This window comes from Panthera uncia, chromosome F2 (assembly GCF_023721935.1).
Source record: "Panthera uncia isolate 11264 chromosome F2, Puncia_PCG_1.0, whole genome shotgun sequence".
In the NCBI taxonomy this organism is placed as follows: Eukaryota; Metazoa; Chordata; class Mammalia; order Carnivora; family Felidae; genus Panthera; species Panthera uncia.
In genome coordinates this window covers 33,230,471-33,249,499 of record NC_064812.1, presented here as the reverse complement: position 1 = coordinate 33,249,499, position 19,029 = coordinate 33,230,471, and the positions used below count along the sequence as shown (strand labels likewise).

At 42.0% G+C, this 19,029-nt stretch overlaps 1 protein-coding gene across 1 annotated transcript in view; it reads right to left on the bottom strand.

Annotated features, from left to right (window-relative positions):
- Positions 1-1,774: 1,774 nt before the first annotated feature.
- Positions 1,775-19,029, bottom strand: part of DPYS (dihydropyrimidinase) — an 82,438-nt gene continuing 65,183 nt past the window's right edge. The window contains exons 8-10 of the mRNA XM_049633016.1: positions 14,601-14,808; positions 3,728-3,858; positions 1,775-2,172 (exon numbers count right to left, since the gene is read on the bottom strand). Of these exons, the coding sequence (XP_049488973.1) occupies positions 3,742-3,858; positions 14,601-14,808 (325 nt within the window). The 3' untranslated portion in view covers positions 1,775-2,172; positions 3,728-3,741. The remainder of the gene's footprint in view (positions 2,173-3,727; positions 3,859-14,600; positions 14,809-19,029) is intronic.

Below are 19,029 nucleotides of genomic sequence, written 5' to 3'. Positions count from 1 at the left end.
ATAAACTCGTATTTTAATTTTAAAAATGGAATGCTACTCATTCCATCTATTTTTTGCACAGACCTTGAAAATGCAATTGTTTGGTGACAAAGGGACCTCGCTTTGTATACCAGAGGCAATCCTGAAAAACATGGTATTAAATATTAATAGCTTGAATCATGTTTTCTTATGGCTTTATAATATTAGTTAGAATTACGTTTCTGCAAAAATATTCATGACAAGTCTCATAAAAGCAACAAAGGGATCCCCACATTCATTTCAAATGACTTTGTTGACACAGATTTCATTCTCCAAAAAAGGATCTATCAAACAGACAATGAATCTGTACTCTTCATTTATTTTTTGTAAATGTTTATTTATTTTTGAGAGAAAGAGTATGAGCAGGGGAGGGGCAGAGAGAGAGGGAGACAGAGGACCCGAAGTGGGCTCAGGGCAGACAGTCGAGTCCTATGTGGGGCTGGCACTCATGAACCCCTGAGATCGTGACCTGAGCCAAAGTTGGATGCTCAAAGACTGAGCCACCCAGCGCCCCCCCCCCCCCCCCCCCGCCCCAGGTACTCTTCATTTAAAGCAAGCTTACACTCAAATACTCCCATCCAGGTACTGACCAGGTCCGACCCTGCTTAGCTTCCGTGATCAGACGAGATTGGGTGAGTTCATGGTGGTATGGCCATAGACTAAAATACTCCACAAAGTTTGTCCCTATTTTGTTCAGACTTCTTACTAACTTCATCTCTCTCAATTGAGGAACGTAGCAGGAACTCCTTCGTTTCCTCCTTTATTTAAAAATTAATAAATATGCATAGAATGCTCATCAATTTCTAGGCACTCTGCTAAATGCTGGGGAAATGATCTGAACCGGACAGGCCCTGCCCTGAATGAGCATTCAGTTTCCGGGAGGAGAAGTCATGTAAAGCAGTGATTATAGCACATTGGCACAGGCACTGTGACTGGGCGTAAGCCGGGCTCTGGTAAGGACGAATATGACCCAACGTGACCTCTCATGTTGGATCTGAAAAAGCCTCTAAGAAGGGGTGATATTTAGGCCGAAGACTGAAGGATGAGTGGGAGCTGGCTTCCAGGTGAGAAAGCAATTTCACTATTTCTTTTCAGAGGATTCAGACATTTTATTGAGGAGTTTCCATTGTCAACCAAAGCAGAGGAGAATACTAATCAAATATTTTAAGGTACCTCTACCCTGACAAAAAAGACCCATGATTCTTCTTCAGGTGTAGCTCACCGTCATTTTTTCCTGTGTGTTCAAAACAAATTAAAATTGGATAAACTGGATTCCTATCACCCTTTGTCAAAGGTGTGGGTACACTCCTGATCTAAGTTAAGTCAGGGGCAGAAGTATCTGCAGTGAGAGCATAATTGCCCTGATTTTACTCCATGTTTTAAAAATTCCTCTTGACCTAGTTACTTAGGAGAAGAAATAGAAGCTCAGCTTCTCTGCATACACAGAAGGATCACAGGACAGACCCGGAAGCATAGGGGAGGGAAGGTATCACTGTAACATCTTTCAGCCATGCTGATTCTTGTTAATTCCTCCAAATCCTGCACTCATCAGTGTGATTGGATAATTTGGTTCAGACTTAATCTAAGGTTGAGTATCCAATTTAATTACATGAGGTTTGTTCAGGGATCCGATTTCCAGGAGTTACTGAAACAGATGTCACAGAGGAAATTGTGCTTTTGAATCGAAACCAACCTCTCAGGGTCTCAACCCTGTAAGTTAGAAGATACACATGACCCAGAAAACAGGATATAAAATGCAGATCTCAATGTTTATTAATTAGAATAGGATGTAAAACCACAGAGTTTGCTATTTTTAAACAAATGGTAGCCATTAAAACAACCTTAAACAAGAAAGTGATTTTTAAAATTTCAAAGCAAGAAATCCAGTACAAGCAAAGATGTCATTTTAAAGTATCATCAATGAATTTTCACATGGACTTTCCATCACAATAATAGTCATTTATATCTTCCATCTTACGCAGCAACAAAGTCACAGTGAGAAAGACAGCAATTGCTTCTGAAAGGAAATCAAAGAGGCCTTGAGCGATTATTTTTTCAAAAGCATCTTGGGGAGTTGAAATGAGGCCTGTTTCTCCACGGGCTGACGACACTTAACAGTGATGGGAACAGCAGAATTCTTTTCTCTGATTTTACCTTTGAACAGAACAAAAGGAACTCAGTATAACATTCTCCCTCATAAAGAGATGCAGAACTCAAGCCTAACCCCCAAGAAATGCTATAATCAAAGTAAACACTAATCGTGCTCCTATAAATGATGTTAATAGCATGTTATAGCATTCAACAGAATCTCTCCCTCTTGCTAATCTTCCTCTGAATTTTTAACACAATCTTCCTGGATTGGAAAAAGAATTCCAATAGTCAGGAAATGACAAAAAACTTGAAGCTTCGGCTGCATAGCATTGTTAAAGACAGCACTCCATAATAAAGAGAATATAACCCAGAGTACACAGGACCTCATGATTCAAGTCATGGGGTTTAGGGAAGTACAGGTTGTCCTAGTGTAAAAATGTGGAACTCCTAAGTGGGTATGTATAAAAGTAGTCCTTTGACAGTGTCCCAATTAGCACAAACACCTATCCCCGTTTACCATGTCGATGCCTCGTATAAGTCTTTTGCAGATCACTATGTGTTGAAACAGCCAAAAACATCACAAATTAAAAAAAAAATTTTAGAGCCCAATGAAATTTAAAGCTGGCAAAACATGCAGATTTCATGAAGCCAGTGGAAGTGGTGTTGGAGAGAGGCTGCCAGAGCAGGATCAGAAAATAATAGGAAAGAAAGAAAGAAAGAAAGAAAGAAAGAAAGAAAGAAAGAAAAGGAGGGAAGGAAGAAAGGAAAGAAGGAAGGAAGGAAGGAAGGAAGGAAGGAAGGAAGGGAGGGAGGAAAGAAAGGAGGAAGGGAGACAGAGGGAGGGAGGGAGGGAGGAAGGAAGGAAGGAAGGAAGGAAGGAAGGAAGGAAAGAGAGGGAGAAAGGAAGGAAGAGGAAGGGAAGGGAAGAGAAGGGAGGGAGGAAGGAAGAAGGAAGGAAAGAAATTGACAAGAATGGTGATAATAGATACTTGAAAAAAAAGAAAGATCTGGGTATCAAAAGACTAAGAGAAAACTGAGGAAGCACTGAAATATTTTTCCAAAATGACCATATCTACAATACTATTCCAAGAATTAAGTGTGCAATAAAGTACATCAAAGACTATCAAATAATTTTCCTGAAAAATTATACACCCAAAAGCAACATTTGATTTATTTTTTTCATTCAAAGTTCTAGAACATAATTGCATTTACAATACGAAGATTTGTTTTCTAGATAAGATCCTAATTAAATAGTTTATAAATTTGACCACAAAATTACACTGTTTTAAGACGTGTCAAATTTCCTCACTAACAGGTCCCTCTGTATGCTACCCGTCTATTTGCCTCTTGCTCATATTTGATACTTCAAGGCTTTGCTGAATGTTTCCTAACATCTCAGAGAATAAATCTCAAAATAGACCAAGGCCTTCTTCAATCTGCAGGCTCAACTAAGTGTTCTGTGTTAAGAGGTCTTTTATCAGTCTTCCCTTGGCTAACCTGTCCTTGAGTCTTTTGTCACTTTGAAGCCTTTGACATTGACCTTGGACTCTTCAAAAGCTTATGAAGACAGAGCTGCCGATTTCATGCAGGAATACTTTCTCTGCCCACCGTCTCTTACCCACAGCACCCAGCTCAGGGGTGGGCCTGTTTCCTGGTCCCTGCTGCGGCGTCTTCTTTTGTCTCTCTAGTTTTCAGTGTGACGACTTCTCCCTTGTAGGGTTCACGCTCCACAGGGGTAGGTGTGCAAGTCTGAAACAGAACAGTTCATTTTCCTCTTGTGGTTTACTGATTTCCTGAATTCAAAGCTAAGCGCAGCTCCCTTAATGAGCAAAACGAATCTTAGCGAGAGCAAAACGAATCTTGCTAATTGACCTCTCATGTGCCTCCCGCCCCTTGCCCTTTCACTGAAGTTCCTGGCAACCTCAAGTACCTGAGCTGTGCCCCACTCTTTGCTGGCGCTAATCTGTGTCCAACAAACACCCAGGAAGCACGCTCTGATTGTCCTTTCACTGAAACTTAAATTGGAGCCTCTACCCCATCCCCACACCCTTCTGGTTGTATTAACCACCTCATGGTCCTTCGGACATTCTACCTTTCCTTCTCATTTCAATCTTAGACATCTATATTCTTAGACCGCTTTGTGGTACCTCTCCTAAGACTCTGAGCATTTTCTTCTGAGTCTAGCAATCTGTGTATGTGTTTTCTCATTTTCTCACTTGCCCCTGTGTGTAACAGGCTGTCCACAGAATCTCACATCTCTAACTACACCTCTCGGGTGGCCCGCTGAGAGCAGAACCCGCCGGCTAGATTCAGCTTGAGTTAATTCAGTGCTTGCTCAGAGTTTAGAAATCTGCACTGGATAAACAAAGGCATTCACAAGAAATAAGTCACACTGTTTATAAACATGGACACAAATTCACTGGCAAGTCAAGAGGCAGCAAGCCACAGTGATTAAGGGCATGGGCTCTGAAACCAGACTGTTTGGGCATGTTCCTGAACACTGTATTCCTGCTGCCTCAGTTTAAGCTGGGAATAGTAACAGCACCGGCTTTTGGGTATGGTTGGGAGAGGATTAAAAATAAGTAAATCATTTAGAATAATGCCTAGTGTAGAATAAGCTCTTAATAAATAAGTATGTGTGTACACATAAGTATGTAGATCCCCCCTCCAATAACATTTGCCTTGTTTTGACCACCAAAACCAATATACTGTGGTGATCAACAATGTGAGCTCTGCCAGACACCAGCCCTATGTTTGAGTTCTAGCTTTGCCATAAAGGCCAGATGAGCCTACTCACTCATCTAGGAAACGGAGGGAATGAAAGCCATCTCCCAGATACAAAGCGTTACCTTCCTTCATTTTATGGATATTTATTGAACACACACAGTCCCAGATATTTTGCCAGGCACAGAGGACAAAACAAAGAGCAACACAGAGACCGTCCCTACAGTTGTGACATTTGAAGTGTAGTGTCAGGGTACACACAGAGCACTTAGGGGGTGGGAGGGGGGGACCCCTGCCCTCCGCTCACCAGTCCCAGCCTCTGTCCGTTTTCTGTGTCTGGTTGGATGCTTTGCTGCACTTTCATTTTGACTATCTCTGTCCTTTACTTTGCCCTGGATCCTGTTGTCATCTTGAGGAACATCGACACCAAGAAATGAAGGACCAACTTCCTATTTCTGCCACCCAGCCCCTGGACCTTGTGTTACCTGGAGCTAAGCCACACCTGAAACTTACATCTACTTACTGTCCCACTCTATGACCTTTCAGGGAGGTCTTCGTGTTTTTTCCTCTCCTGGTTTACTTTCCAAGTCAGACTGTATGATGTATCACTTAAACTTTGGCTGACCATATAATTGAATCCAAACACGACTGAGACTGTAAAGGGAACTAAACATAATTAACGGGCATCATCAGAACTGGCTAATAACAGGGTGCCTGGATTGCTCAGTCGGTTAAGCGACTTGGTTTTGGCTCAGGTCATGATCACACGGTTCGTGGGTTCAAGCCCTGCATCAGGCTCTGCACTGACAGCATGGAGTCTGCTTTGGATTCTCTCTCCCTCTCTCCCTGCCCCTCCCCCACTTGTATGTGTGCTCTTTGTTTCTCTCAAAAATAAATAAATAAACTTTGAAAAAAAGAACTAGCTAGGAAAACCAGGATTCATGTCCATATGTTGCCTATAATCAGAAGGGTCTTTCCTTTCTCTCTTTTCTGTTAGCACTGGCACTCAGTAAAACCTGTGGCCAGCCTTTTCCACAGCTAAGATCGCCTGGAAAAAGTGACATAAGTGGGCAGATCTTGGTGTCACCTGCCTTCATGCTGCGTGCCCTTCATCAACCCCACTCTGTCTCCCTCTTCACCCAACAGTTCCTTTGAAACTTCACTGCTTGTGGTTTTCAGCTATTACTTTTTTGTCTCTCCTCGACTCCTTCCTGGGAAGGGGTGGCTAAAAGCAGTGATTTAAGCAGAGCCATCACGCCCAGGCACAGTCCTCCTCATTCAGGGGTGGGCTTGCTTCACAACCTGATCAGTCCCTTGGAGGATCCTTCCCTGACCCCAGCTGCAGACTTGGTGGGGATCACGAGACTCAACAGATGACCAGGGTCCTTCCCAGATCCTCCCGCCAGGGCTAGACCTTGCCCATGCTGGCATTACCACCTCCTTGGCCTAAATATCTCTGATTTATCTTCTCTCACTCAAGTCCAGAGGATTGTCCGTCCAGGATGCTTTAGCCCTCCCTGACACATCCACCACCCTGTTTACCATGGTTTCCTGTAATTATCTGTTTACTCATCTATCCCTTCCAGCAGATTCGGGGCTGGGGTACTGCTCTGTTTTTCCATAACAAGTACTCAATACACAGTTGATCAATTTCTGCCCAGGGTATGATGGGAAGGAGATCCCCATCTGAGCTTTTGTCTCCTCCTTGTGTGGGTCATCCTGGCCTGGGGTAACTCCGTTTCCCTCACACTCCTTTGCTGTGTTTCGCCGTTTATCTGTTCTCTAGGCTGCCCTTCCTCTTTGGCCGACTGTCTCCTGTGGGCAGGCCTCGGCTCACCTGGTTGACCACGAACCACCTTCTGGCTGCTCAGTCACTTCACTAGCAGTGCCACTAGGCCCCTCGTAGCCTTGCTGGTCACTCTGGTCACAGTGGCCACTGTGTATCTGACTGGCCAGGTCTAATCTGCACGTGGTCCTGCTCTGTATCTGCCTCTGAGGCTCTGGGTAGGCAGGGCACGATTTCCCGCCAGAACTGCCGTGGGGCATTAACTACCCCTGCCCACGCCGCCGCCTCAGAGACAAACCGGCCCTTTCTGGGGAGGCTTTGCTGCTCCACACTTCACAGCCTTCCGCTTTGATAGATGATTTGACAAAATCAAAGACAATTCAAGTTCTGGTCCCAAGCCTCCCAGTACTCTCACCTTGTAAAATCTTCTTATCCTTAGAGGTGGGTTACATAAACTCTTTAATGCTAGCCCCACATCTTGTTCATCTTTGTACCGCCTATTGCCCCTGGCATTGCACTCCGTCTATTTCAGAACCTCAGTAGATATTCACTGCGACAAAACAGAGAGTGATGGCACTCGTCCTGCAAAATCTCAAGCCGTCACTGTGTTATTCAGAAGTTCAGTTGCACATGTGTTTTCTCAGTAGACCCAACCTACAACTCTTGTTACTTCTCTCTAGTGACAATAACAGATCTCCATCTGAAGTGTGAAGTGCCCTGCCCTGACATGGCCCCTAGCGTCTGGTGAGACCAATGTGTCATGCTCATGGGTTACCCTAAGTGGTGGGGTCCAAAATAAAGTGGGTTTCGTTCCCTAGGATCTCAGATGAGTACAGTGATTAACACGGACTCCGTCCTGAGTCTCCCAGCTAAACCCATACCTAATTCTTCGCGGACATTTATGGAAGAGCCGGACAAAGAAGCAGAGGGCTCTGGATTGAACAAAGAGGGCAGGTCTCTTCTCTGCTTGCCTTCTCTCCTCCATGTTCTCCTGGTTTTCTTCCTCCCTCACCGGCCCCTTTCTCAGGCTCCTTTGCTGGCTCCTCTGCTCCTCAACCTCTGAAGGTTGGCAGTCCCAGAGCTCCGTCTGAAGCCCCCTTTCTTCTTCTCGGTGGCCTCAGACTTATGGTTTTAAATCTACATGTTGCGATTCCCAAATTTTAATTGCAGCCCTGATCTCTCCTAATCTCCAGACTCCTTTGTTCAAGTGGCTAATAGACCTCATCGCAGGGGGATGTAATAAGGGTCTCCAGCAAAATTGGAACTTAGGCACAAGGAACTGTAGGTGAAACGGAAATAGGATTTAAGGTCTTTGAGAACGAACACTGGTGTTATATTACGCCTGTATCCCCAGGGCCTAGGATAGTACCTGGTGCTCGAGAAATATTTGTTAAATGAAAGGTTTCTCAACTGTAGGACTTCTTAGAACTTTTGTATGATATTGGGCAATAGAATCAGTCTGAGAGCAGCATTATCTAAAATTATGTGACACCTTTCTCAAGGTGCACCTCAAGAGACTAGTGTCCTAAAGAGAGAGAGAAAGAGAGAGAGAGAGAGAGAGAGAGAGAGAGAGAGAAACTAGTGTGAGACTAGTGTCCTGAGAACACACCTTCAGAGGGGTGAACTGGGTTGTGGCATCTGTTCCCCTCAGTACAGGTGGGTCAAAATCCAATGATTTCACCCACCACCAGATCTTTCCATCCTGATGATATCACAATCCAATAAAGTGGCTCGAGTGTAAAACTGTGTGAGAGGCTCTCTTAGGTAATATAGGGATCACAGATGGCACCTTGTCTGGCAGGGTGCTGGTGGCTTGCGTTGGTAAAGTTCAAGGTTTACAGCATTTAATGATGACTGTCATTATGATGAGTTAATAGACAAAAAAGAGAACTATATCACAATGTGCAGCACTATGAATAAATATGAATCGCAATCATCATTATTATACCCAGGTAATTGCAGAAATGCTTTTTGGTTAGCTGGCCAGGGGAAACAGGAAGTTGTAAGTTGATAGAAAATGTAATTGTATTGTTTGCAGAGAGTTGTGTGCTGGGATGCTAGCTTTTCTGAGACTAGGAAGACCAACGGAGAAGAATCCTCGGCCCCAGAGGAAGTTCTGATACCATGCCAAACATGGAGACTAAGAAACTAAAATATCAGTTGAGACAACAGAATTTCCAGATTCCAAACAGCAGGTACTGATCCAATACTTAGCAGTCCAAATGAGCAGCAAATGAAGTCCATGCCTGTCTGGTGAACACTCAGCACACAATGAACTGAGCCCTTCAGGGCTGTGAATCCCTAGGGCACGAAGAACCCCTAGGTTCATTAGAGATGACCTGTAACAGTGAAAACCTGCATTTTGAAAATCTTTTGCAATCCACCAATTATTTCCTTTTAACCTTCAACATATCTGCTGAGCTATTTCTCAAGGACAATGTGACAAAGCTGGGCCCTCTCATTTCAGGGATGGTTCCTCTGGTAATAAGTTTGCCAGCCTGAGGGTAAGTGAACGCCATGTACAGGAAGGCAGACTAGTGGGGTGACATTCTGAAGATGGGGGCAGGTGGCTTTGTGTATGTGGGGGGAGTAAACTTCCTGATCAGTACACTGCAGCAATAGAGGCTAAGGGGATTGGCTTTGGAGGTAGAAAAATCTGGGTCTGGGTTCTAAGGCGGCCACTTAGTAGCTATGTGACCTCCTTAAGACTCTGATTCTGGGACACCTTGTGGCTCAGTCAGTTAAGAGTCAAACTCTTGATTTCGGTTTAGGTCATGATCTCATGGTTTTGTGAGTTCAAGCCCCATGTCGGGCTCTGCACTCATAGTGCAGAGCATGCTTGGAATTCTCTCCCTCTCTCTCTCTCTTTCTGCCCCTCCTCCGCTCATGTTGTCTCAGCCTCTCTCAAAATAAGTAAATAAACTTAAAAAAATGCCTCAGTTTCTTACTTTATAAAATTGGAATACCACTACTTGCCTCAGAAGGTTGTAAGGATTAAACTATGCCAGGCACATAATTGGTTATCAATAAATATTTACTGAATAAATGCTGAGTGGTTAAAGCGCAAAAAGAGAGTATTTAGGAAGTCCCCGTATACAGTGGTGCACTGGTCAATGTCAACAACCAGCGCTGCCTTCCCTTTTCTCAGCAGCCCCCCCAAAGCCCTGATTTATAGCACCTGCCTATTTCTGGGGTGTAAATGCTCCCACCACAGCAGATTTCAGGCTACTGAAGTGACGTCACTGAATGAGGAGCTGGGAAGAGGCACACACAAATGTCTCTCATGAACCAAAATGAGCCGACTCCAACGGAGGTATCACCTTTGATTATTATTAACAATCAATCTGAGGAAATGAGGATACGTGACAGTTACCGACATCCCTTAAATTATTTTCTCTGAGCTACCACATTGAGAAAGACGTTGACAAACTGTTCCTTCAGAAGTGGAGAACACTCATTTCAAGGACCAGATCAGCCATCCATTCAATTTTATCTTATCTAAAAGGCAAATTATGCTTATTGTTGCAAAGCTTTAAAAGTTTCAAAGCTTTGGCACAACTCTGAAGCCATGCATTGCTCCGTGAAGCTATTCCTGTTTCTCTATAAAATGCAATGTGACCCTGATTTCCCAGAATAGATTGGGTTGCTTAATACTGAAAAAAGAGAAAAAGAGATGACTTAAAGCAACTCTGTACTTCCAAATTTGGGTGAAAATTACAAGTCTAAACACACAAAAAATTCTAGAAAAAGTAATTCATTTGAGTTTCACGAGCTATATTTTTTGGGGTAAGGAATTAACAGTATGTAAGTTGATTTTATTCTTTCCAGATGCTCTTGAACATCTAAGTTTTGTTACTCTTTTTTTTTTCTCCTTCCTTCATCCCCCAAGAGTCACTTAAGTGACTTTTTATAAAATACTGTAATATATATTTTATTATGTTATATTTATCAAATAGTTTGATGCCTCATCTTCTGATTTAAATTTTTTTCCCTTAAGGATCAGCTGCTTAAATGTTAAAATAAATAAAGAAACAATTCCCAAAAGCTGTCAAATTGGATAAAAATGTTGTTTCTTTCCTTTGAAATTCCTTACTGTATCTGATAACAGTGGTAGGTGCCTGGCATGATGCTGGTAACTTTTGTTAAGTAATAAACTCATGGACAAGAATCAAGCTCACAGATAATTCCACAATTTGGGATGAGTCAGGGGGCAATCTCCTGGGTAAGTTGATTTAAAATTTTTTCTAAGACCTCTAAAACTATAGTCTTTGCTCTTTCTATTTGCAGTTTTTTTTTATTTTTAAAAATTTTTTAATGTTTATTTTTTACAGAGAGAGACAGAGCATGAGTGGGGGAGGGGCAGAAACAGAGGGAGAAAGAGGATCTGAAGCGGGTTCCAAACTGTCAGCACAGAGCCCGATGCAGGGCTCAAACTCATGAACCGCAAGATCATGACCTGAGCCGAAGTGGGATGCTTAACCCACGGAGCCCTCCAGATGCCCCTGCAATTTGTTTATGCATCAAATTCTTACTATGTACCAAGTACTGGGCATGAGAATATACGATGGTGTCCTTAAGGAACCAACACTCCAGCCAAGTCAGCCAAGTTATGGAGCAGGCAAATGCTGATGTGTCTCTACCACAGAAGGGTAAGGGATTCATTTTCTTACTTTTCTGCTTGCCTTCAAACTCCTATCCTTACAAAAATAACCAGAATATTTTAAGTGGAAACCAAAGCAAGAGCTCTAATAACCTAATGTCAATTTAAAACTAGAATGCCTAACAACTCTCTTTATTAACCTTAGTGTGATATTTTTCTTCTATGAAATTATCTTTGCTTCATGGAGAGAAAAAAATGTTTGAAATGTCTCCAGGCAGCCTTCAAACCTCATTTTATCCATTTTCTTTGATATTTTTCCCACACCACCGTTTTCCAAAATAATGAGTTTCCCCACACTTTGAGCTTCACAATCACTTTCTTCTCTTTTCTTGATGTATGCAGGTCCCATGATACAGCGGGAATCAGAAAGGCCATGTTACAAATCCTGGCTCTTACGTTTACTTACTGCTTATCACAGGGAAGTTATTTAATCTTGCTGAGACTCAGCTTTCTATTTTGTAAAATGAGGTTGATAATATCTACCATATGACTTGTTATGCAGGTTGAGTAAAATAATGACTGTAAACCATCTAGTACAGTGCCTGGCAGATAGTAAGTGCTCAGAATAGCACATGACAATAATGATAACAGCTATCACCTATTGTTACTGCAAAAACAATAATGCCCTTGAATGCCTTAAAAGTTGGTGATATCAGGGGTGCCTGGGTGGTTCAGTAGGTTCAGCACCCCACTCCAGCTCAGGTCATGAATCTCACAGTCTGTGGGTTCAAGCCCTGCATCGGGCTCTGTGCTGACAGCTCAGAGCCTGGAGCCTGCTTCCGATTCTGTGTCTCCCTTTCTCTCTGCCCTTCCCCACTCACGCTCCATCTCTCTGTGTTTCAAAAATAAATAAACAATAAAAATTTTTAAAAAAAGGAAAAAAAAGTTGGTGATATCAGAAGAAAATATTAAGAAACTAAGATGACTCACAAACAAAGTGAACTCTTGAAAAGGGAAGTTGATAAGAATTTTGCCAACAAACCCTAAAATGACAATTTGGAAAGGATAATTGATGACGCCAGTCATTTGGTGATCTCTGCTGCCTCAAGCATTGTCTCTACAAGAAGACAACTTAGGTAACGTCAGCCATTTAAATACAGTCTATCAGGCGTTCCCGGTTAGTCTAGCGCCCCTGTTGGAGAGCATTGGCACTGATGCTGTCTTGAATCCAATTCACATGTGACCTAACCTATCACCCAGTTCTGCTGATTCTGCCTCCTTATGGTTCCCTAACCCAATCCCTTTCTGCTCATACCTTAGATTACTATTACAGCTTCGTGAATGCATTAGCCGCCAACAATGTCTCCAATTCAGATTAGTTTTTGAGAGACTATTGTTTTCCAAACCAAATGCTGAATCATTTGTCTCCCATTAACTCATTTAACTCAATCTTTATGATTTACAATATCGTTCATTGCTCACCTGTACAGTTTTTGGAGTCAGACAACCAGAGTTTATGTTCTGGCCCTGCCATATACGAGCTGTATGACCTGGATCAGTGTCTAAATTTCTAAAGCTTGTTTCCTAATCTTTAAAATGGGGGAAAATAATAGTTCCTTCCCTCACAGAATTTTACAGTGAAAGAACTCATGCCCTGACTTGCATTCAGTTAGCATCAGTAAATGTTAGTATTGCTATTATCTATCACACACGTGGTCAGAAACACAGGGGATTCTTACAGTCACTATCTACCTGGTACCTGTCAATGTCAACATTTACAAATTAATCCTAGCAAAATGAACTGTAATCTTAAACATTTTGACTAAAATACAGTATATAAAGAACTATGGCACCCTGAGAATTTAAAACATTCTAGAGTGCCTGTTTACTTAATCAAAGCTTTAGGAAGTGTTAAAAGAAAAACACCAAACAAAACGGGATGAATCTTGTATAAGGGACTCTGAGAATCCACAAATAAAAAATTTCTCACAAGACATAAGAGGAAAAATCAAACAGACTACATGATCCAAATGGAATGCATTGAAAAACAGCCAGAGAACTTTGGAAAAATAGAAATATATTTTAAAATGGAAAGAAGAGAGAGAAGCCTTAGAATTGATCCAAGGGTTTCAAACTCTACTGTCTCTAGGCCAGATGAGGAACACAGTGAGTGAAGCCTACTGAGTAAAAACCAGAAAGGCAGTCTTAGACGATCTCGGGCATCCAGCCATGGCCTATTGTCCTCACGTGGGGTCGAGGGCACAGGTTGCCTCCCTGACAACCCAAGTCTAGCAATTTATATGGTTTTCATTTGAAATCTTCTGACATGTTAGTGTATTTAGTAAAATGAATTTTTAAAACAGTGTAAACAAAGGTATAAAAACCCATGATACATTAAGAACAAATGTTTCTTTTATACATTTATTACAAACAAAGATTTAGGGAAACTTTGTCATAGATTTGGTCATCAAAAGAGGAAAACAAAGAGACGGAACTAACATTTGACCCATACTATGTGCCTTATATTTAAAACTCTTATTTCAGTCTTAGCAATTTGTTAAGGAGGAAATGTTGCCTTTCTCTAGATCAGACAACTGAGCAGAAGGATGAGAGATCTTGCTGTTGGCCACATAGCTAGGAAATGGAAGGGCAAGGTAGAATTCATATTTAGATCTACCTGCTCAAAACTCCACCACTGCTCTCATGGCCATTAAAATGAGCTTTCATACATTCTACTATAAGGAGTGTAATTTTTTGAAGCACCATTCATTGCTAAGCACTATTCATTGCTGAGCTCCAAACTCCACCTCCATTTTGCACACAGGCCACGCCTCCCATAGCTGCTCCCAGCCAATGACAGCATGCCATGTAGCTGGTTGACAGGAGACTTGGTTCAAGGGCTGCCCAAGGCCTTGCTCAACCTATCTTAGATTGAATGGTAGACTAGGATGCTTCCTTTCTTTTTTCTCGGTCCTTCACCAGAGTCAGACTTGAATTTCAGTCTGAAGGCTCTCCCAGCACTTTCTGACTCCTTCCAATCTTCTCACACAGGTGTTACCCCTAATAAAAACATGAGTATCTGCTTCCTAGAGGACGCCGACTAACGCAATTGCCAAAACTCCCCAGAGACCCTGAATCTGCCTGGGGAAAAGTGACTTGGTCCATGAGGAAACCCTTGGTAGATACACCTATCTTCAAGGGAAAATGCATACATCCAATAATGATTCTCTCTTAGAAAACTGGAATTTAGCTGGAACCTCTCCTCTCAATCCTGACTCCCAAGAATGTGTTAAGGCGAGCATATGTGAAAACGCCAAAAACAACATCCAGAAACAGGTGATGGTTCAGCCCCCGGTAATAACCTATTTCTGCACAACTCACCTGGTCTCGCTGCTTGATCCGTTTGTAAATATACTCAGCAAATGGTTTGCGAGGAATAAACTTTCCATCTCCTGCTGTGACACTAAGAACTCCAGCTTCATACACCACTTTGCCTCTGGAAATGGTCACAAGGGGCACCCCGTGGCAAACCATGCCCTCGAAGATATTGAAGTTAACAGCCTGATGATGAGTTCTTGCTGAAATAGTCCTGTTTGTAAAGACAAAGACCCTCCACATCATCACCAGCTCACCTGACAAATATACAATATTCAAAGAATGACTTTAGAAGAAAATTTAGCAACTCTATTAAGCCATATTAAGCTTTATCATTTGAACAAGCGACTTCAAGAATAGAACATAGCATTAACATTTCATTACAAAGTAATTACATTTTCTGAGAGAAAAACCCAATAGATCACTCCTTATGGTGATTAATGAGGATGAAGTGGGTGAAAGGAAGATATTGTCTCTCACGGTTAGATTTTTAAATTAATTTTTACAACACACATGAGTCTGATGAACACACTGATTCAGTACCCACCCAGCTTTACAGAAGTGTAACTTTTGGCAGATGCATCTGAGGCTTCTTCATTCCCACTCCCCAAATCCCATCCCTCTCCCTCCTTTCCCAGACGGAATCAGAAATTGGTGGTTGTCAAATTGAACTTGGTCGTTATCAAGGAAAATTGTATCTGGAACTTCTTTCCCTTGTCTGAGGCAAAACTTGAAAAATTTGAGATGATAAAAATAACAAAGCATGTTAGAATATAATCACTTAGCAGGGTCTATGTCATCTATTTGTATATTCATCATTATTCTTAGTAGTTTATTAGTACGTTCAATCTTATACAATATGATCGATGACTTCCAGGCTGGATCCTTGAAAGTTGAGTGACTTCTTCCCTAAATTTCATTTGGTGGAAAGGGGCGGGGGTGGGGGGAGTGATCTGGCAGCAGTGAATAACATGAGCATCATCTGAATTCTGTACAAGTCTCTATAAGCCCTCTCAAGATGGATTGAGAGAAGTTCTTTGCTAAAATCCCCAAGGCTGGGTCGAAGGAACAGTAGCCCAAGGCTCCCCCAACCCTAATCTGGAAGGATGGAGCTCGGAGATTCAGAGCTTTTGTGTGCTGCCACCCTAGAAATGAACGAGATGGTGCTGGCCTGGATATTGGGTCTCCAACCCTATGGTTGGAATGGTTTCCAACCCTAACATGTCCAAACAGAATTCTTGATTTTCAATGTCTCCCACAACACTCCCACTCAAGTTTGCTTCTCCCTTGAGTTTCTCAACTCAGTAAATGATACTACCATCTGCCTTTCCTCCTCCCTCAAGATATCATTAAGCCTATTGGTTCTACCTCCCCAAAAATAAATAAAGAAATCCCAAACCTGCACGCTTTGGTAGCTCTCCACTGTTCCCACCCAAGTCCCATGCCACCATCATCTCTCATCTGGACGACCCAACACCTCCTACAGCCCTCTTTGTTTCCCCTGTTACCTTCATACACTCCTCACAACTGTCCACAAAGAGGGGCCTTAAGAACCAACTGACTGATAGAAAAGTTGAAAAGATCACAATGAATAAGAGGTAGATACAAACACAGTAACAATAATTTCAAACACTAAGGAGGAGGGGGGCTACTGATCAAATAGTGATGTTTGATAGGAAATAGGAAAATGAATAAAATATTTAAAGGGTTACTAAGAATAGGATGAGTTATGATGAGTTATGAGTTGGTGATGAAAGATACAAACTCAAGATAAATCTAAGGAACAATATAAAGGAGCTTCAAACCTGCAGGTTAAAGTGTTTTTACGACCATCACAGTCTCTTTGTGATACTTCCATAGTCTGTCTGGGCTGTGGTTTCCTAAGTATCAGTTACACTGATGGCAGAAACTCTCTGGCTTGCTTTGTAAAATGTTACATAAAAATGTCTGGACGAATGCATTAGTAAGTCTACTAAATGGAGGAAGTAAAATGCATAAAAATTCATGCTGAAATGGTTCCTGAAATACAAGAATGGGAGGCAAAAAAGGGGAAGCCCTAAATCATAAAAGTCTATTTTCCCGATGGGAAATTAAAAATTACTGACGCTCTTAGGGAAATAATCTAAGAGAAGAAATAAGCTCTATACACAAAGACTGTCATTGCAGTACTGCCTAAACTATTCAAAATCTGAAGCATAACAATTTTCTAATGACTATCTGGTGGACTATTGGGCATCTATGAAAGCCTACAATTAAGAATATGATAGGGAAGCAAATAAAATGATAATTACATAATAATAAATGGAAAAAAGTTATACAAAGCATGTATATTATATCTACAAGGAAAATACATATGCAGGTAGACAAATACAAAAGGAAATACACAAAGTAAAGTGTTTTTGTGGGCTGGGAATAAATGAATATGCAAAAAAAAAGAAACAAATATGAAAGCAAAAGGTCTGTGACAGCAAAATGTCAAATCAGATTTCTCTGCCTCAGACAAATAAAGATCATGACCTTGACTTTCTCAAGGGTTATAAGAGAAAGAAGACAATTAGGCAGCATCTAAGTGATTCTTTATAATAAGGCATTATGTAAATGAGGTGCAATTAACACAAAATGTAAATTCTAGGCAGTATCACCAGCAGCAAAAAGAATGTGCTTCCACTTTTACATCGGAAGGTGTCTGACAGGGTGTCATTCCTTGCCCAACTCTTGCCTTCCAGCCAGAGCTGCAATTCTCCAGTCTTTTAGGAACTTTCACACTTATGGATCTTGATGCATGCAGTTCTCGTCACTCTGATTACCCTCCTCCCTGTTCACATCTGTTCCCCTCCCTTCCCTAAGACTCCACTCAAGAATCCCGGTGCCATGTCGATTACATTTCAATAAAGCAGGTGGTGGAGGGTGGCGGTGGGAAGAGAATCCTGACCCCGATGACCCCCAGCAAAACCGAGTATCTTCCTCTGTGGCTTAGCCCTAGCTGAATGCTAAATGATCCAATGATCTCTTGACAAGACCCTCTCTTCCTACTTAGTGCACACTTTAAGACTGAGTCCATGTCGTTTCATCCCCAGCACACAGTAGGTGCTTAATAAATATGTATGAAATGACCAAAAAGAATCGCCACGATTTTCCTTCTGTGTGTTTTATTTCCTGTGTCCACCAACCTCTAGGACGTGACTATGTTTTGGAAATAGAGCACCACATTACATGAGATAGAAACATCTAATCCCAGAGTTTCATTGTTTACTTAACATTTCTGGTGAGCTGTACCAGTTCATTAGCAATACATAAATAAATGCATAAGGTAAATTGTTATAATTATCATTGTTAATTGCATCTTATCAAGTCATATGAAATGCTTGCTCATCCATACCTAGCAATATTTAGCGATGCCAATATTACCGACAGTTATAAATTCACAGGTAACTATTGTCACCCCACATCCCTGTTGATAATGCTGGATTAGAGCTGTGTGAGAGCTTGCCCAAGGGTCACTCAGTTTGATAATGAATGAACCTCTAACAGGACAGAATAACTCTCACTTAAGAATACTGGTATATTTGTAATGCTGCCATAAGGTTAAAAAAAATTGCGGTGCATTTCAATATTTCATTGTTTTAAAGAAAAATAGAATTCAATATCATCACAAGATTTATAAAATTATTACAAAATGTATCTAAAATCTATTCACCACTGGGGCGCCTGGGTGGCGCAGTCGGTTAAGCGTCCGACTTCAGCCAGGTCACGATCTCGCGGTCCGTGAGTTCGAGCCCCGCGTCAGGCTCTGGGCTGATGGCTCGGAGCCTGGAGCCTGTTTCCGATTCTGTGTCTCCCTCTCTCTCTGCCCCTCCCCCGTTCATGCTCTGTCTCTCTCTGTCCCAAAAATAAATAAAAAATGTTGAAAAAAAAAATTAAAAAAAATAAATAAATAAAAATAAAATCTATTCACCACCAGTGCAGTATGGGAGATGTGGTCCATTAATGGAATGAACACAAGTTCCAAGTCACACAATTGCCTTTGGGAGGATACCTGTTGTTCCTTTGAACATGCTCCCTTAAAGGCAGAGACCCTCTGTTAAGGCAAAAGCCAAGAACATGCCTTCCCAGCCTCCTTTGCAGCTGGGGCCCAGTTATGAGATCTTGCCTCCTCCAAAATAGTGCCCCAGCACCAGACTTTGCATGCGAGCTGGTGACTCAGGATGCAGGTGTCACAGGACCTCATGTTGGTGAGGGTGGAGACAGATAAATCCTGCTTTTAGGGCCAGCTGTGACAGAAGTTTAGCAGCAGAGTCCAACCTTGTTTCATTGAAGCCATCCATGGGAACTGTGCCCAGGGGCAGCTCCGTGGCTCTCTCTTGCCCTGTGGTAGGCCTAGAGCATTGGTCCTGGTTGTATAGCCTCTTAGCCTGGTCCTCTGGTCCTTCTGGAG